Raw genomic sequence first — 18,476 nt, 5'->3', positions numbered from 1 at the left:
CTGAGATGTCTGATCCCTCACAATTAACCAGCATACCTTCTCTAGTAATTAACTTGCTCCATTGGGAGATATGGATGGGGCCCTGAGATAAACTGTTGCGTGAACAAGGGTAAAACAAACAGAATTATAAAGGCTTTGTCTAAAGCCAAAGGAAGGAGAAATTGACAAAGATAAAAAGACAAATAATCAACACCTCACAGAAAGCCAGCCACCGAGTGGAGCCTGATGCCTGGAGCTTCACTAGTCCATCTAATCTGATAACCAGCTTTGACTTCGAAGGAGGGTGTAAACTTTCACCTCTCTCTGTCTGTCTCTCACACACATCTCAAAGGATTATATCCTGAATGCCAGCCTGGTGGTCACGGGGTCCCCTGGAGCATGAAAAGGATTCGGAGCAGTAGCAGGATGTGCAAGATCTAGAGAGGAGGGTGTGTGAATGGAGAAAGAAGTATCTCTGTCCCTGGGGATAACTGATGACCCTACTGGTTGCCAATAGCACTGATATCCCTTTTCCAGGCCTCCAGACAGTTTATATTTTTCATTTTTATAAATCCCAATGGAGTAGGATGTGGGGGACTGTTCTGAGGAGAGAGTCTAAACCAAGGCCCATAATCACTGAATTCTTCACTGTCTTTGGGTCGGAGCCGTACAATGTGAAATATTATTAGGCCCCCCCCCATACGCCCCCTTTCCTGTCGCTGTGTTCCTGACCAGCTTTATTGGAGGTGACCCTGTGCAGGTGGACTGTGCCAGCATCCCAGGACTTGCCAGGGATTCTCACTGACAGCTTTGCCAAGAGAACCCAGTGGCTTCTCACGGGAACACTAAATGGGAGAGATGGATTAATCAACATTGGGAAACTCCAATTAATGTTCGGCTTGATGGAATATTTAACTAGGGAACTGCACTTTTTAAAGTTTCTGTGGTTGCCACTGAATATGGGGGGCCAAAATCCATCCTTTCCTCTCTTCAGAAATCCATCTCTTCCCCCCCATTCCTACTGCTGAAACCCTTATCCAGGACCTGGTAATCTCTACCTAAAGTACTGCAACTTTCTACTCTCCGGCCTACTCATTCTCACCTTTCATCCTTCCATGTCACAAGCTCTCCATCTCTTTCCATGCCATAGTCATGCTTGCCTCTTGCTTTCCTGGGTCTTCATGGGTCTGTCCGTGCCTGCTTCTCAGCTCTGGTCTAGTGCTATTCATCCACTTGGTCCCTGTGCTCAGACCAGTCCATCCCACTCCCTTTAGAGCATTCGCCAGAAGATCGCTGTGCTGTCTCCCACACTGCCAGATAGGTTTGAAATTATCTCCTTGATTCCAGATTCCACAGAACTCTTTCCCCCTTCAAATCCCTCTGCAAACTTCCTGCTAGTCACGCTTTCCAGCATTGACCCACACTTCTGTGCCAGTCGCAGAATGAGGGAGATGTAAGCCACCTCCCCTCAGTCCCCAGCACAAGGCCTGAGTCACCATTGTGTTACCACCTGAGGAACTACACTGAAATAAATGTAGGCATGTTGTCATAAAAACTGGAGTAACGCACTGGTAAATCAGACCCCTCGTCTGGAGAGGGCACCCTGCAGCCCATGGTCTCTTCCTCTCTGCGTTATCCCACCCCCAGGAAAGAACCCCCATGCAACGTGCTATTTCAGATCACCCCGAAGTCTTGTCATGAAGTCAATATGTTTAATTCAGAAGCTGGAATTGTCCAGAGCACAAGTAAGCCAAAATCCCCTGGAGAAAGGGTAGGATACAAACATTGGGATTGTTTCACCGTGGGGAAGGAAGAAGCTTTTGGATAATTTTGTGGATTGCAAAGGGCATTTTACAACAATACAAAATAAAAAAAAGCAATCCCAGTGATTAGGAACGGAGGTTGAACTGTGATTATAGTTTGTCAAGTAGCCTGTGCAAAGGCTGTGGCTAGTTGTGAAAAATCAAATGAAAAGTAAATATATAATGATTTACAATGCTAGAAATCAAGGCTGCGGAAACCAATCAAAGTTCATCTGGGCCACTGCATGAAACACGCCGGGAGAAAAAGTGAACTGGACCAATGACTAACTGAGTTGTTCAATCATTCAAAGACAGAAGTAAATCAGGGAGAAGTTGCTACCATCAGCAAAATCAAGGAGTCTGTTAAGAACTGCCGGCCTCTTATCTGGGCAGGGTTCAAAGCCATAGAAAAAGAAATCAGTCAGTGTATAAGTTTTGCCTTTCCCGATAAAGGCTCTTCCACAAGGTCACTGTATATGCTGCCCCCTTATTTCTATCCCAGATCTCTGACAAGGTCACTGAATGCTTTGCCCTTTTCTCCATGACAGGAGGCAGATAACTGGGATCTGTTCCCCTTCTCTACCTGTGGCACAGTTGGGAGAAAGAGGCTAGAAGCAGGCCTCTGACTGAATGCCTAGTAAGAACGTATGAATAAGCTTGTGGGCTAGTGTCTCAGTCAGCTGTGCAGTGTGCTCTGATTGTGTGCGTTCTCTTTCAGGAAGCCCAATGTGGTTATGTTATCATCCTGATGGCGCTGTTCTGGTGTATGGAAGTCCTGCCATTGGGTGTTACTGCCCTCTTTCCTGTCGTGCTATTCCCGCTCATGAACATAATGGATTCGACTAAAGTAAGAGATCTGGCTCTTACCTATGTGTGTGTCCATCAATCTCTCTGTCTCGGTGTGTCTGGGTCTCTCTCATCTGGTCAGTCCACAGGAACAGGATGGTTCCAACATGCAGTTTTGAGGAGGAGGAAACTGCATGACTGGCACCCAGAGAGAAGGCTCACAGAACAAAGAATATCTCTGACCACCTGGAATGAATGCTGGGTCCAGCTCCGGAAGTGAAACCAAAGGAAAATTATTAGTAGTATTGGATGCATGTAGCCTGCATAACCGTGTCTCTGACCCTCCTTCAGCAAACATTCTCTCTCTGACTGTTTTCTGTTTCAGGTCTGTATGGAGTATCTGAAGGACAGCAACATGCTCTTCATTGGGGGGCTGATGGTGGCCATTGCTGTTGAACACTGGAACCTACACAAGCGCATCGCCCTGCGGGTCTTGTTAATCGTTGGGGTCAGACCAGCCCTGTGAGTGAGAACCTCAGAAGTGTGTGTGAGGAGGAAGAAGGGGGGCCAGTGAGAAAACCAGATTCCACCCAGGGAAGGAGTTTGGAAATCTTTTTGTTCCTGATTCAGGAAAGCACCAAAGTACATGCCAACGTCCATCATTTAAGAGCTTTCTTGATCCAGGTCCTTTGTTTGCATTTGGTTCTCATCCCATTTCAGCCCGAGGGGTATGTGGGGCTTGGGAGTCTCCTGGGTGAAGAGTGATACGAGTAATGAACTCCTGTATTCTCCGATATGTACTGCAGCCAGCTCTCTTTCCTTCCCCTTTCTATATCCTGGCTGGAAGGACTGACTTAATAGGAAATATTTAACATTATGTAGCTAAATGACAGTGAAAAAGGGAACATCATAACCAGAACCATAGAAAAGCACTGTGTTAATGATTACGATCCTGGAGTGGGGACTGGAGTCTCTGTATTTAAAGAGATTAGAAAACCAGGGGCAATTTGGTTTTGAAATGATAATTGTAAGGCAAAATTACAGAGGTCTATAAAATATACAGAGAAAGCGATATGATCCTATCTACTTTGTCCCATACCACAAGAACAAGGGAACATTTGAGGACATTATAAGACAATAGGATAAAAATAAATAAAACCCCAAACACCTTTGTGCACAATTTGTAATCAGCTTGTGTATCTCGTTGCTGTAAAATAACGTAGTAAGAGCCAAAGGAGGACTAGACTTTTATATGAATCAGAACGGAATCTGCAGTGATAAGAGGTGGGATCAATTACAAAGATTATTGATCCTCAAGCTTAAGGATGTTAACTGATCACTATCTGGGCTCAAAAATAAATTATCTCCCAGGCGACAGGGTTATACAAATAGCTGTTCCCCCAGGTCACTATCACCCCAATTTCAGATCTGCTCAGCTGGGCAAACTTCATCTCATCTTGTGTTAAGGGCCCTCTGCTCATGCATGGCCTTGGTACCATTCTGTAATGATGATCGGCGTCGGATGTACTGTACATCACAAGCCAAAGCTCTGTGCTGCTCTTCTCCCCTAGTGCTAATGGCAGACACTGTACTTGGTTTCCTAGCAAAGAGAGCTCTCTGTCTAAGGAGATCCACCACTGGAAATGCTCACCCTGGCCGTGCCCTGTACCCCAGCCCAGGACACATTAGCTAGTCAACAACTAATTAAAGCATTTCCCCAGAGGAACAGCAGCTGACAGGACAGTCTTTATACCACAATAAAACCTATACAGAATTCCAGCCACAGCATGGAATGGTCTTCAGTGTAGTCACTAATGGATCCTGTCAAACACACTGTTGCAATATGTATCTTTTTCTCCTGGAAACCTCTCCTCTCTTTTCGCTCCCTCTTCTTCCCTGACTTTCATCCTCCCTCCTCCCCTGAGAAGAATCCTGGGCTAGTGGTGAATTTACATGCAAACAAAATCCAGGCCATTAAGTGATTGAGAGAATTGAAGATAATTTTGTCCTTCTTTGTGTCTGTGGGGTGGGAGAGAAATGGAGTAATGGAGCACTTTGAGGAAAGACTTTGCGCCCTTGACTTCTGAAGTGAGCTTCACCTCAATCTTCTTCATTGCAGGCTAATGATGGGCTTCATGTCTGTGACTGCGTTCCTGTCCATGTGGATTAGCAATACTGCCACCACTGCCATGATGATACCAATAGCCCAAGCTGTACTGCAGCAGCTGCACGAGTCACAGCAGGAGACCAGTCCAGTGGGGCATGTGGCTGAGAGCATCAACAAAGCCTTCGAGCTGCAGGAGGTGCCAGATAAAGCAGATGCCTCTCAAGAGACCCCAAAACAAGGTGCGTAGCTGTAGGTGTTTTCTCCTTTAGGAGTAATGGTGGATATGCAGGTGCCTTCTCCATCTCCACATTAGGTGCTTCTGGCCTCAACATTCATCTCTGCTTCTAAATTTTAACTTCATAAGGGAGGAAGATGTCTGTGGCATCCAGACTCTATCAGAGAAGATTTCTGAAATGAGAGAACTCTTTAATCTAGAAAAAAAAAGGTATAACAAGACCCAGTTGATGGAAGCTGAAGTCAGAAAAATTCAAACTGGAAATAAGGTGCAAATGTAAAGTGAGGGTAATTAATCACTGGAGTAACTTTCATAGGGAGGTATCAAATTCTCCATCACTTGGATTCCCTAAATCAAGTTGGTCGTCTTTCTAAAAATATACTGCACCTCAATCACAAATTATTGGGCTTGATACATGGATGGCAGTGTGCAGTTCTCTGGCCTGTTTCATTAAGGAGGTCAGGTTGGAAGATCACAATGGTCTCCTACTGGCCTTAAAATCTCTGAATTTGTGAACAGGCAGCTCCCTTTCTTTATCAGCCTTCCTCTTCTTTCCTGACCCCTTGATTCTACTCAAGTGTCCTTGAATTTGAATCACAAGCTTTTCTTAATCAGGTCCTGATGTGGGATGAGCTGCCTGTTCTCCAGTTGCCTGTGTTCCTGAATGTGTTTTCTTCTCCCACTCCCTCCCCCAAGTTCAGACATTGCTGATTCCAGTTACTAGTGTAGCCATGTGGTGTTATCAAACATCCACATTTTGTGTATTATTCCAATGTTCTCAAAAAAAACTTTTCCTGGGATTTTGTATCAATGCAAAAATTAAATGGGACTGAGGCTCAGGGAACTGCCAAAGTCTGCCCTGAAATGACCATGTCTCGATGCCATTCCTCACCTTGGGATAGCCTGTTGTTCCTAAACTGGGAATACTGTGTTGTGCAGGCACAACAACCTTCCCCATTCCTGTCTAGCCCAGCTTGTGCAACTCTTCTCCTGTTCCTGCCTCTGCACCCAGATAACGGACATGTGCTCACAGTGGTGGAGGAGGAGAAACTGAAAGATGTGAAGCAGCTGGAAGAGGAGAAGCACCTGACATTTTCCAAGGGAATGAGCCTCTGTGTTTGTTATGCGGCCAGTATTGGAGGGATCGCAACCTTGACTGGTACTAGCCCCAACCTGGTGATGAAGGGACAGATGGATGAGTGAGTACAGAGGGATTTGGGACTGCACCCCCAGAATTGCTGTCCGTTAGTAGTAACCTTGGGCTGGGGCTAAGCTGCAGCCAAAGCAGAGAAGGAAAAAGTAAATTTGACGCTGTTCTGAGGAAGGGAGAACCCGGACAAGCTCATTTTTGGTCTGGCCCCACAGCCCCCTCTCCTCTCTGGGCCACAGATTATGAGGCAGAAATGAGTGCAGTTGTTGTAGTGACATTTGTTTATACTTCCAGGCTCTTTCCTCGCAATAACAATGTGGTGAACTTCGCTTCCTGGTTCACGTTTGCTTTCCCTACCATGATACTGTTGCTGGCTCTTTCCTGGATTTGGCTCCAGATAATGTTCTTGGGATTTGAGTAAGTACTTTATGCTCATTGAAACAAATATAAATTGATGCTTCTGCCATTGATCCTGTCACAGTTTAAGAGTAACTACACCTGTATTCCCTGCTCTGTGATCTGCTCCAGGAGTTCCCAGTCACGTTTCAGGTCTCCAGCCATCTCCTGTTTCTGGGTAGGAATCCTTGTCCAACTCCCTTCTGACCAGGGGTTTTAAGGCTGCACACTCCCTGATCTATACTGTGATATCCTTAGCAAGCCAGTCTGCCTAAAGGTCAGCGCCTGGGCTTTGCTTTCTCTTCAAGTCTATGACCAATTACAAGTTACCACTCAGCTCCTTCTAAGCAAGCATAGTTATTCTGAATGTAAAAGCATTACAGAGAATGCATATAAATACAATAAAAGAAACTACGTGCATGGTAAAAAGCTTACCAGAGGTTATTCCCAACTTCAACATAGGGGTCATTGCCTCAAACCCCACAGCAGGATTTTCCCTGTGTTTACATGTTCAGAACAGTCTTTAGTTCCAGAACCAGCACTCAGACTGAGCAGATCAGCTGTTTCTTTATACAGCTGGGGCCTTTGATCTCCAATCTCCAGGAACTGGTAATCACCCAGCAGTCACCCTCTCCTTTGGACATAGCTTCAAAAGGAGGGTTTTGCATAATCAGAGAATTTGTATTATCCACTCCCCAAGGATTCCCCAGGAAATCCACTTACCACTTACCCATACAGGTAAGAACTGCAGAGAAATAGTCAAACAAAAAAGAGTCCCATTCAATTCCATCACATGAAGGCAAACAACTAAATAGTGACACATTTTAAGTGCTTGTATACAAATGCTAGTAGTCTAAATACTAAGATGGATGAACTTGAGGGCCTGGTATTAAATGAGGATATTGATATAACAGGCATCACAGAAACTTGGTGGAACGATGACAATCAATGGGAGACGGTAATACCAAGGTACAAAATATGCTCACACTCATGGGGGAGTGGCCCTACATGTGAAAGAAAATATAGAGTCAAATATAGTAAAAATCTTAAATGGACCAAACTGTACCATAGAATCTCTATGGAGAGAAATTCCCTGCTTGAATAATAAGCATATAGCATAATGCCACTATATAAATCCTTGGTACGCCCACACCTTGGTACACCTGGTTGCCCCACTTCGAAAAAGATATATTAGAATTGAAAAAGGTACAAAGAAGAGCAACAAAAACGAATCAGGATATGGAATAGATTCTGTATGAGGAGAGAGTAAAAAGATTGGGACTGTTCAGCTTAGAAAAACAACAACTAAGGGGGGGATACGACAGAGGCCTATAAAATCACGACTGGTATGGAGGAAGTGAATAGGGAAGAGTTATTTACTCCTTCTCATAACACAAGAATCAGGGGCCACTGAATGAAATTAATAAGCAGCAGGTGTAAAACAAACACAAGGAAGTATTCCTTCACACAAAGCACAGTCACCCTCTGGAACTTGTTCCCAGGAGATGTTGTGAAGGCCAAAAGTATAACTGGGTTAAAAAAAGAACTAGGTAAGTTCATGGAGGCTAGGCCCATCAATCCCTATTCGCTAGGCTGGGCAGGGACACAACCCATGCTCTGGGTGTCCCTAAAGCTTTGACTGCCAGAAGCTGCAACTGGATGACAGGGGAGGGATCACTTGATAACTGCCCAGTTCTGCTCATTCCTTCTGAGACATCTAGCACCAGCCACAGTCAGAAGACAGAATACTGGGCTAGATGGACCATCTCTGACCCGTATACCATTCTTATGAAGTCAGGGGACCTAACCCCTCCTATCCATTGTGCTGCTGTGGCTACATTTCTGTTTTTAGTGCACTAGTCTGATCAGAGCTAGTCTGGGAATGTCTTCCCAAACTGGAAATTACACCTCCATCCCAAAGTGTAGCAATACCTTTTGTCTCTCCCATCTTAACCCCCTTCTCCCAACACCTTTGAGCCCACTTGCCTCTCCAGCTACTGCCCTTTTTCCCTGTCATCTCTAAGCTCATTGAATGCACTGTTTACAATCACTATCTTGAGTTCCTCTCCTCCAATTCCATCCTAGACCCTCTCCAATCTGGCTTCTGCCTCTTCCACTCCACCGAAACCACTCTTGGCAAAGTCTCTCATGACCTGTTCCCAGCCTGCCTGTCATTCAGGCGCATGACCTTGGCATCATCTTCAATAACTAGATCTTCACATCCAGACTATGTCTAAATCTTGCTGATTCTTTCTGCGTGACATCTCTAAGATGCAACTGTTCCTATCCATCCACGCAGCTAATACTCTTAGCATCTCGCATCTCCATTACCGGAACAACCTGCTCTCTCATCTTGACAAATGCAGTCTTGCCCTGCTCCTATCCATTCAGAATGCTGCTGCAAAGATCACTTTCCCAGCTGGTTGCTATAAGCACGTCCTCCCTCTTCTTGAATCCTTCCACTGGCTCCCCTCTTCTCTGTCGCATCGTACAAAAGCTGCTTGTTTTCACTTCACAGACCCCACCTATCATCTTTTATTCACTACTGAAATGTCAACTCCTGCCTCCAGTGGGCCTGTGATGTCAGCCTCCATTGCCCACTTGTTAAATGTTCAAACAAGGCCCTTGGTGCTTTCTCCCAGGCTGCTCCTCACACTGGTGAGGATCTGTCCATATTCATCCTCAAAGCTTCCTCATTCTCCATCTTCAAATCCCTCCTCAAAACTCTCCTTTGCCTCAATGCCTACGGTGCACTGAGACCACAGCTGCCCATTTTCTCATTGTTTCCTTGTTCCCGCCATCTCTCTCTCTCTCTGTCCATCTAGTGTCTTTTGTCTCACATTTAGCCTGTACGCTCTTTGGCACAGGGACTGGCTTTTTATTCTGTGCCTGTGCAGCACCTAGCACAATGGGGTCCTGGTCCCTGACGAGGGCTCCCAGGCGCTATGGTCATACAAATCAATAATAGTGGTTTTGGCACTCCGAGAAATGCAGGCTTTGGATGCTAATTCAGTATGTTCTTTTAAATGCTGCAGATACCCAGGGAATTGCTATGACATCTGCTTCTCTGTTTTATTCTAGCTTTCGGAAGAATTTTGGTTGCGGAGCTAATGCGTCTATGAAGGCAAAGCAGAAAATGGCTTACAGGATTATCAAGGATGAGCACAAGAAGCTGGGCCCCATGAGATTTTCAGAGATAGCTGTCACAGTCCTCTTCTTATTATTGGTGGTGCTTTGGTTTACCAGAGACCCTGGGTTCATGCCAGGCTGGGCAACTAATGTCTTCAACAAGAATGGCAAAAGGTATCATTGCTTTTCCTGTCCCCCCAAACAGCAGCCAAACACTGAACAGTAGAGATCCAGTATGGGCGTGCGGGAGAGTATCCTGCCTTCTCACCTGCTCAAACCACATTGGCTGTCTGTTCCCATCTGGATAAATCCTGCATAGTCTGTGGCCTAGCCTTTCGGCAGTACCATGCCAAATCCAGATGTAAAATCTTGCCCCAGATTGTGCTGCCCTAGCTCCTTCAATACCCCCGCCAAACGTACTAGACTCATTTCTGGATCAATCTCTTGCAGTTATGTGACTGATGCAACAGTTGTCATCTTCATTTCACTTCTGATGTTCCTAATCCCTTCAGAGATCCCCACCTATCTATGTCATAATAGGGCTCAGCAAGCGCCACAACAAGGTAAGAACTAGCTCAGTACATCAGAAAATTACAATAGGACACAGGAAGTTTCCCTGCATCTTGGATTTACAAGGGGAATTTCAAACACTCAACCATTCCAAGGAGCCAAAGGACAGTGCTGGGGATGTATCTTCAGAGCTGTTTGTGGTTTCCTGCAGGACTGAAATTATATGCTTTCCACTGTGCATTTCGCTGATCACAGAATGATTCCGTTTCTGGTGCATCCCATGAAGTGGGTTCTCGCCCACGAACGCTTATGCCCAAATCAATGTGTTAGTCTCTAAGGTGCCACAAGGACGCCTCGTTCTTTTTGCCCAGCAAAGGGCATTATATGCATGAATCATCACTGCTGAAGCTGGAGAGTCAAGGAGGAGACATAAGATTTCCTGGGGGGATATTTAGCAGCTCTGAGGATATGTTCCCACACATCTAGTCCGTTCTTCCACCTTCTGGGGGTGAGGGCGAGTTCCCTATGACTTACTCACTAGTGTTTTCTCTAGTCTAGTTTCAAAAGTTTGAAGTGATGAAGCTTCCGTCACTTCCTTTAGGAGACAATCCCATAGTCTAGTAGACCCCATCCCGTGTTGCTCCAGCTCTCCACTCCCAGGAGGAAATGCAAGAAGTGGGGAATCTCACAGACATCAGACACTAGTAGTGTTGCCGTGTTTTAGCACAAACTCTCAGCTACACTAGGAGCATGGAGCTGAGGGAAGGGCTATATTGTGGGCACTGTTGCTGTTTGTCAGGGGAGCAATGTGCACCAGAGCAACTAAAGGAACAGCTGGACCAATGCCACAAAGCTGCTGTAGCTTACACTTTCCCCTTGTCCTTGGGAGTGGAGTGCAGAGATGGTCCCCTGGATGTGCTCTCCATCCCTGTGGCTCACAGCTTGTTTCTGGATTTTAGATAGCACAAGGAAGATTCCAGTGCTCCCTGCTCTCTTGGACTGGAAGACGGTTAATCAGAAGATGCCCTGGAACATTGTGATTTTGCTGGGAGGTGGCTTTGCCCTGGCCAAAGGCAGTGAGGTAACTTCATCTGTCTGCTTACCGGAAACATTTATCTAACTGGACAAGGTTTTATTTTGCCCTTTATTTTTGTTTGCACCCTGTGGAACACCAGAGGGCACTCTAGTAGCACCAAATGCCCATTCTCTCAGCTGGAGACCAGCATTAAGAACACGTCTTGTGCTCGCTCCTGAGTTTCTACTGCTGCTGTGCACAGGTGACACAGCCACTACCCAGGGAGGCAGAACAACTAACTGTGATTCTGAGCAGGGGACTCATGCGGGAAGGGCCAAACACATCAAATAATGCAAGTCAATGATGATTTATTGGCATGACAAGCTGCCCAAGTGTTGCCCAAGTGTGAGGAGGCACAGGCAGGCAAGATCTGCCGTGATGGAATTCCAAACGATTTCAGGTTCTTTACTGTTCAGTGCTGGATCTGTGCAATGCAGCATTGCCACCTAGTAGCCAGCTGGGCTAAAGGCCGCCTGATGCAGACACCTCCCATTAAACAGAAATTGTGCAGCAGGTGTGACTTGCATCCCCATATACATTTGTTAGCAAGCGTGGCTGTGAAATGGAATAGAAAAGAACAGAAGGAAGATGGTAGAACGTAGTGCAGAGTCAGAAGACTTTTCATAGAATCATAGAATCATAGAATATCAGGGTTGGAAGGGACCTCAAGAGGTCATCTAGTCCAACCCCCTGCTCAAAGCAGGACCAATTCCCAACTAAATCATCCCAGCCAGGGCTTTGTCAAGCCGGGCCTTAAAAACCTCCAAGGAAGGAGACTCCACCACCTCCCTAGGTAACGCATTCCAGTGCTTCACCACCCTCCTAGTGAAATAGTGTTTCCTAATATCCAACCTGGACCTCCCCCACTGCAACTTGAGACCATTGCTCCTTGTTCTCTCATCTGCCACCACTGAGAACAGCCGAGCTCCATCCTCTTTGGAACCCCCCTTCAGGTAGTTGAAGGCTGCTATCAAATCCCCCCTCATTCTTCTCTTCTGGAGACTAAACAATCCCAGTTCCCTCAGCCTCTCCTCATAAGTCATGTGCTCCAGACCCCTAATCATTTTTGTTGCCCTCCGCTGGACTCTTTCCAATTTTTCCACATCCTTCTTGTAGTGTGGGGCCCAAAACTGGACACAGTATTCCAGATGAGGCCTCACCAATGTCGAATAAAGGGGAACGATCACGTTCCTCGATCTGCTGGCAGTGCCCCTACTTATACAGCCTAAAATGCCGTTAGCCTTCTTGGCAACAAGAGCACACTGTTGACTCATATCCAGCTTCTCGTCCACTGTGACCCCTAGGTCCTTTTCTGCAGAACTGCTACCTAGCCATTCGGTCCCTAGTCTGTAGCAGTGCATGGGATTCTTCCGTCCTAAGTGCAGGACTCTGCACTTATCCTTGTTGAACCTCATCAGGTTTTTTTTGGCCCAATCCTCTAATTTGTCTAGGTCCCTCTGTATCCGATCCCTACCCTCTAGTGTATCTACCACACCTCCTAGTTTAGTGTCATCTGCAAACTTGCTGAGAGTGCAGTCCACACCATCCTCCAGATCATTAATGAAGATATTAAACATTTTCCACTGTGATTCGGAGAACATGAGTAGCAATATATGCAACTGATGGGCCAACCATGGACAACTTGTTCCTCTCTCACCTCAGATTTGGAAACCAAATGTTGGAAATTGATGTAGAACAGTGAGATACTGAATTGAATTGAATGTAAGAAAGCACCATGTCTAACAAATAGTAATTTGTTTTGTGGTAACAACGAGAAGCCCCAGTCAGGGATTAGGATCCTATTTTGCTAGGCATTGCACACACCGATAACAAAAAGATGTTCATATAACACAAGAAACAATGGGTGGCTACACCAAACAGATGGTGCGGTGAAGCACATGGAAACAGCGAGAGGATTATGATTAGTGTAGTAAAGCAATGGTCGCAGTACACCAACAGCCTGGTTATTGTTGAGTTTTGTAGGCATTGCAGCAGGGGTGAAGTTTAAGGAGAGATTTGGAGGAGGATAATGTAGTACTGTGCAGATGTTAATGGGGAACTACCCTCATACATCAGAAGTGGCATAGGAGAAACTGTTTATGGAACAATCTGATGAATAGGAAATAAAGACTTGCACCACTGGTGGTCCAGAAGAGGTGGTTGATGGCTCCATGCTGTGTAAGAGATAATAAATAAAGCAGGGATAGGCCACGAAGGAAGTTACAGGCGAAGACAAGTTGTTTGTGTTTGATGTGGTGGGAAAGAGGGAGCCAGTGGAAGGCTGCAAAGAGTGAGAGGATGTGGTCAGAGTGACAAGGCAGGAAGATCATCTTAGTGGAAATGCTTTTAATGGATTTGGAGGAGCTGGAGGGGCAAGGTGGCATTTGTCAAGACCAGAAAGGAGGAGGTCATAGTAGTCAAGATGTGAGATGAGACTGTGTGAAAATTTTAGCTGTGTGGACAGAGGAAAGGCTGGATCACAGAGACGTTATTCAGGAAGAATCAGCAAGATATAGACATGGTCAGGGTGTGTGTGTCTACAGAGAGAGCTAAGTCAAAACTGATGTCCAGCTTACAGGCCTGAGTAACAGGGCAGATGCTGGTATTGTCTACAGTCACTGAGAAAGGAAGGAGGAGGGGTCAGAAGGAGTAAGAACTCAGTTTTGACTATGTTGCATTGAAGTTGGCAGCTGGACACCAACAAGGGCCTGTCAGAAAGAGGGGCTGAGATTGTTATTTGGACAGGAGACAGGTCCAAGTAGTGATCACGTACAACTAATGCCCTGCACAGTGTAATGGGAAAGAACCCCTTTATACCAATAAGGGACAATACAGTATTCTTTCCCTCTCAGTGGCGTTAGGATGAAAAAAGTGTGCGTGTCTTATTCATTCCCTTGAGGTCTGTTGCCTGTGAATAAAGACTAGCTGCTTTTCTCCAGAGAGCAGTCTTTGAGTGAGACAGTAGGATTGGCAGGGGAAATATGTTTACTGAGTGTAGCTCGTTATGGCACTTGCCCAAGGACATGTCCACTGTGCTGACCGACCTCTCTCCATCCCTCTCTTTCAGGAATCTGGTTTGTCTGTATGGTTAGGTAGCAAACTGACCCCTTTGCAGAATATCCCATCTCCCGCTACTGCTTTGCTGTTATGTCTCCTGATTGCCACTTTCACCGAATGCACCAGTAATGTGGCTACCACCACCCTCTTCCTTCCTATACTGGCTTCCATGGTAAGTGCCACCTTTTCAGATTGCTTCTGCAGGAAAAGTAGAAGAACCTTCAATCATGTTCCAAGTACAAACCTACTCAGTTACTCAAAAACTCTAACAGAGCCAACCACAGGCTCATGCCCTTGATCACGTGATAAGGTTTAGGATATAGATTTATTACATATATTCTAAAATAATGTGTGCAGGTGAAAATAACAGGACTGATAGGCCAGGCAACTGCAGTCCTTTTATTCACAGTGAAGGCAATGGCGGTGTTAACTTTCCCATACCACCACATCAGTGTGCCTCATCGTGACCTTCAGGGTCACTTCTAGGGGTGACAGCATAGATCAGTCTCCACAATCTAGTCAAACCTTTGCAGCTCCACTGAGAGTGGCTATAAGGAGACCATTAGTGGCAGCTGTGGGGGTAGTTTTAGGATGTGAAAATCTGGCCCCAGCAGGAACTGGAGTAAGAATCACCAGACTTATTTTGCATAAGACACTGAACAGTATGACCTGTAATTCTTTACTGAAGAGAGCCAAATTCCCCCTTACCCAACCACTGCCCCTCAGAGCTTGGGGGCTCTTCTTTCAAGTGGTACATTTACTTAGCTCTTGACTTAGGGCTTTGATGACTTTTTCCCTTTGTTTACGGAGTCTGGACTGGACTGTGATAATTGTGATTAACAATTTATATTACAGTAGTAGCGGGATCAGGGCCCCACTGTGCTGATCACTAGGAGCTCCTGCTTCCTGAGCACCGCGGGAGTGACTGGAAGCTTCTGAAGCAGGACGGAAAGTGTCCCGGAGTGTCTGGGAAAGGGAAGGGTGGGGCATGTGTCACGGCTAAACACAGCCAGATTCTTCTGGCCCAGACTCCCTATGAACTTTGCTGGTATTAAAACTGTCTCCGTTCTTCTCACCTCCTGTACAGGCTCAAGCCATCTGCCTCAATCCGCTCTACGTCATGCTGCCATGCACACTCTCCGCATCATTGGCATTCATGCTCCCAGTGGCTACTCCTCCCAATGCCATTGCCTTCTCCTATGGACAGCTCAAGGTTATTGACATGGTGAGCAGCAGGGCACCCCTCCGATTTTCACTGACACTGTTTTTTACCTTTCTCCTTTTTTGTCTTAGTTTTTCCTTGACAAGGTATTACAGAGCGGATTGTACCCTGCTAAAATCAAATGGAATAAAGAGCCTAGACCTGTGCATTAACATAGGTCACTGGGACCATGAAGTACACTCCGAGCCATATGAACAAGAACTGCTGTTGAGCTCTTAGAAAACAGTCAGAGACACTGCATGGAAAGAGTTTCTTAGGGTGCTCCAACAGCACCCGGGAATTGATGGGAAATGGACGTGTGTAGCTGTGCAGATAAACTAAATACAAACTGTGGTAATGGCAGGAGGGTTCCTATCATACTGCTCTTCTGCACAATCTTCTGCATGGCTTAGGCAAAGCCTCAGAGGTTTGTCTCTGCCAGTTATTCAGTGCATTCCACCATGGCTGGACTTGCCTTTCTCATGATAGCACAGAAAGAGGAGGGCATCTTTCAAATTGACATATTGGGTGGGAGGGACAGCTCAGTGATTTGAGCATTGGCCTGCTAAACCCAGGGTTGTGAGTTCAATCCTTGAGGGGGCCACTTAGGGATCTGGGGCAAAAATCAGTACTTGGTCCTGCTAGTGAAGGCACGGGGCTGGACTCGATGACCTTTCAAGGTCCCTTCCAGTTCTAGGAGATAGGATATCTCCATTTATTTATATTTATATAAAGGCAGCAGCATTGCCCTCCCAAAGTGAACATCAAATCTAGATGCCAAATCAAGAAAGTGCTGCGTAAGTGTGTGGCTGAGATTCCAGGTCTTCTGAAAAGACTTAGCCCTATCCAAATAAATACTCGAAGTCTTCTTAACAGCTAGCATATGGAGCCCAGCTTACTCTGATGTGAATGAGGTTTTGGAAAGAAAACCAGATTAATGGTCTGGGTTAAGTGATTTAGCATCAGCTACAGGCAAAAACAGTGGTATTGAAATTAAACCTCTTGGGTTTAATTTATGACAGACAAAAGGCCCAGAGCTGCATAAAGGGGCTCTAAGATTCCCAGCGCAAGCTGGGGGAGAATTGCCCCCAGTGCAGGAACTGAGGAGCACAGCCACCGACTGTACTGTGAGGGTTCCTCACAAGACCTGCTATGGGGCCATGCTGGTAGGGCTGGGAGAGGTGGGCTGGAGGAGAGGCCGCAGCTCCACAGCACTATGCAGGGGCCACTCCAGCCTTCAGAGCAGCTCACAATTGGGAAGGCACAAAGGTGGCATAAAGTCACCTCAGGCCTCCCTCCTCCTAGGCTGAGAACTGCGTGGTATGCCTCGAAGAGGCTCCACTCAGAATCCGATCCCTTGATTCCTGTTTGTTTTGCTCTGCGCACTGCTACAGGAATCAAGGGATCCCAAATTTACAACCCCTTCCCCACCTGGGCCTCTATATCCCCAGCACAAAGCCGAGCCATTCCACCCAGGCCGTCTTCCTCAGCTGGACATGGCTGCCCAGCCTGGGGGCCAGAATAAGGATCTAAAGATCAAGCCACAAAAGCCATCCATACAAACTCCTTACTCCTGATCAGCAGAGCGGAAAGAAAAAACAGACTTAGTTCAACTATTGACACTGTTTCTTTACAATTCTAGGCTAAAGCCGGGAGTGTTCTCAACATCTTGGGTGTCCTGACAATCATGCTTGCCATAAACACCTGGGGCTACTCCTTGTTCGATTTGAATCAATTTCCAGTATGGGCAAACAGCACGTCAGCAGCTTCCTGTTACTAATACAGATGGACAATGAAACCAATAGCGGTGTCTGATGGAGCAGTATTGTTCACTCTGACCAGCAGCACCATCTACTCAAGCTCTGGTGATGTACTGGACCAGACACAACATCTAGAAACAAAGTCACCCAGATGTTAACAGCAACACAATTATCTGACTCTTCTGCTGTATGCAAAAGATATATCCTTGTGCTGTGCAACCCTTGCTGGGGTCCCAGGCTACCTCTCTCTCGAGAACCAGTGGGAAATTTTCCCCAGTATCAGGCACATCCATCGACTCTCAGATTTTGCCTGCAAATTCAGTGTTTGTTTTGAGTGTGCAAGAAGAGGAAAGGAAATGTGACAGAGAAGTGTATGTAAGAGGTTGGAGGGAGACATTTGCACCTGATGTTGTGTATGCAACTGTGTGTGTTTGAAACCTCTGTTTGTAGGTACAGACCTCTCTGTGTATGTGTGCTTGTGCATGGGCATGGTGAACATAAAACGGTAAGTGTGATCTGCAAGCACTCCGGCAATGTATGTATTGTAACAGTTATGGACAAATCAAAACACTATCTAGCCCATTCTATTTCTCTGTAATTTATTTATTTTAAATTCACTCTGTAGTTGAAGTTCATAAGAGCTTCTGAAAGTAAGAGGCTGTTTTCACTAGAATATCAATCCTATGACTATTTATGGAGGCTCAAAAACTGTGCAGGGGTAGTCTATTTTTTTGTCAAGGTCCAAATTTGTTGGTCAAGGTATAGTCAAGGTCCAAACTCCAGAGAAAATAACAAAAAAAAAAAAAAAAACCAACAACAATAATGATAATAATAAGTACATAAAAAGATTTTGGGGTCCATTCAAAAGTGTCTGGCAGTCCGGATTTGGCCCACGGTCCGCCTATTGACTACCCCTGCTGTAACAACATGACACGAACTCTAGCATTCTCCTGAGAATGGGAAAATTCTTGTTTCCTAAAGTATTGGTTGAATTAAAGAATGTGTATGCAAATCCTACATTCTGGCTAGTTCTTCTGTAACAAACCAATCTTTCTGCTGCCATCTTGCACGTGTTAGCTCCCCAAACCCTTGCCCCCCTCCCCACGGCAGAACCAGCATAACCAACATTTCTTTTATCACCAAGGAAACAATTATGGAATATCCCTGGGTTTTCAGCTTTCAGGTCAAATTGCAATAGTGCCTACATGACGTGGGAACGTAAGCATGCACTGACTTTCAGTGAGACTTACCACATTCCGAAGGGGAAGATTTTCAAAGATGCGTAGGTA

The 18,476-nt window shown here is 45.8% G+C and overlaps 1 protein-coding gene across 1 annotated transcript; it reads left to right on the top strand.

The window, feature by feature from the left end:
- The first annotated feature begins 2,901 nt into the window (after positions 1–2,901).
- Positions 2,902–17,921, top strand: SLC13A2 (solute carrier family 13 member 2). Its single transcript, XM_024194354.3, has 10 exons — positions 2,902–3,089; positions 4,687–4,913; positions 5,922–6,108; positions 6,354–6,476; positions 9,537–9,758; positions 10,035–10,147; positions 11,054–11,175; positions 14,237–14,398; positions 15,314–15,451; positions 17,070–17,921. The coding sequence occupies exons 1-10, from the start codon at positions 2,959–2,961 to the stop codon at positions 17,205–17,207; spliced, it is 1,563 nt and encodes a 520-aa protein (XP_024050122.1). The 5' UTR covers positions 2,902–2,958; the 3' UTR covers positions 17,208–17,921.
- Positions 17,922–18,476: the final 555 nt, after the last annotated feature.

This window comes from Terrapene carolina, unplaced genomic scaffold (genome assembly GCF_002925995.2).
Source record: "Terrapene carolina triunguis isolate 2854851 unplaced genomic scaffold, T_m_triunguis-2.0 Scaffold231, whole genome shotgun sequence".
In the NCBI taxonomy this organism is placed as follows: domain Eukaryota; kingdom Metazoa; phylum Chordata; order Testudines; family Emydidae; genus Terrapene; species Terrapene triunguis.
The sequence above is the reverse complement of the archived record's forward strand: the minus strand, read 5'-3'. Positions and strand labels throughout refer to the sequence as shown.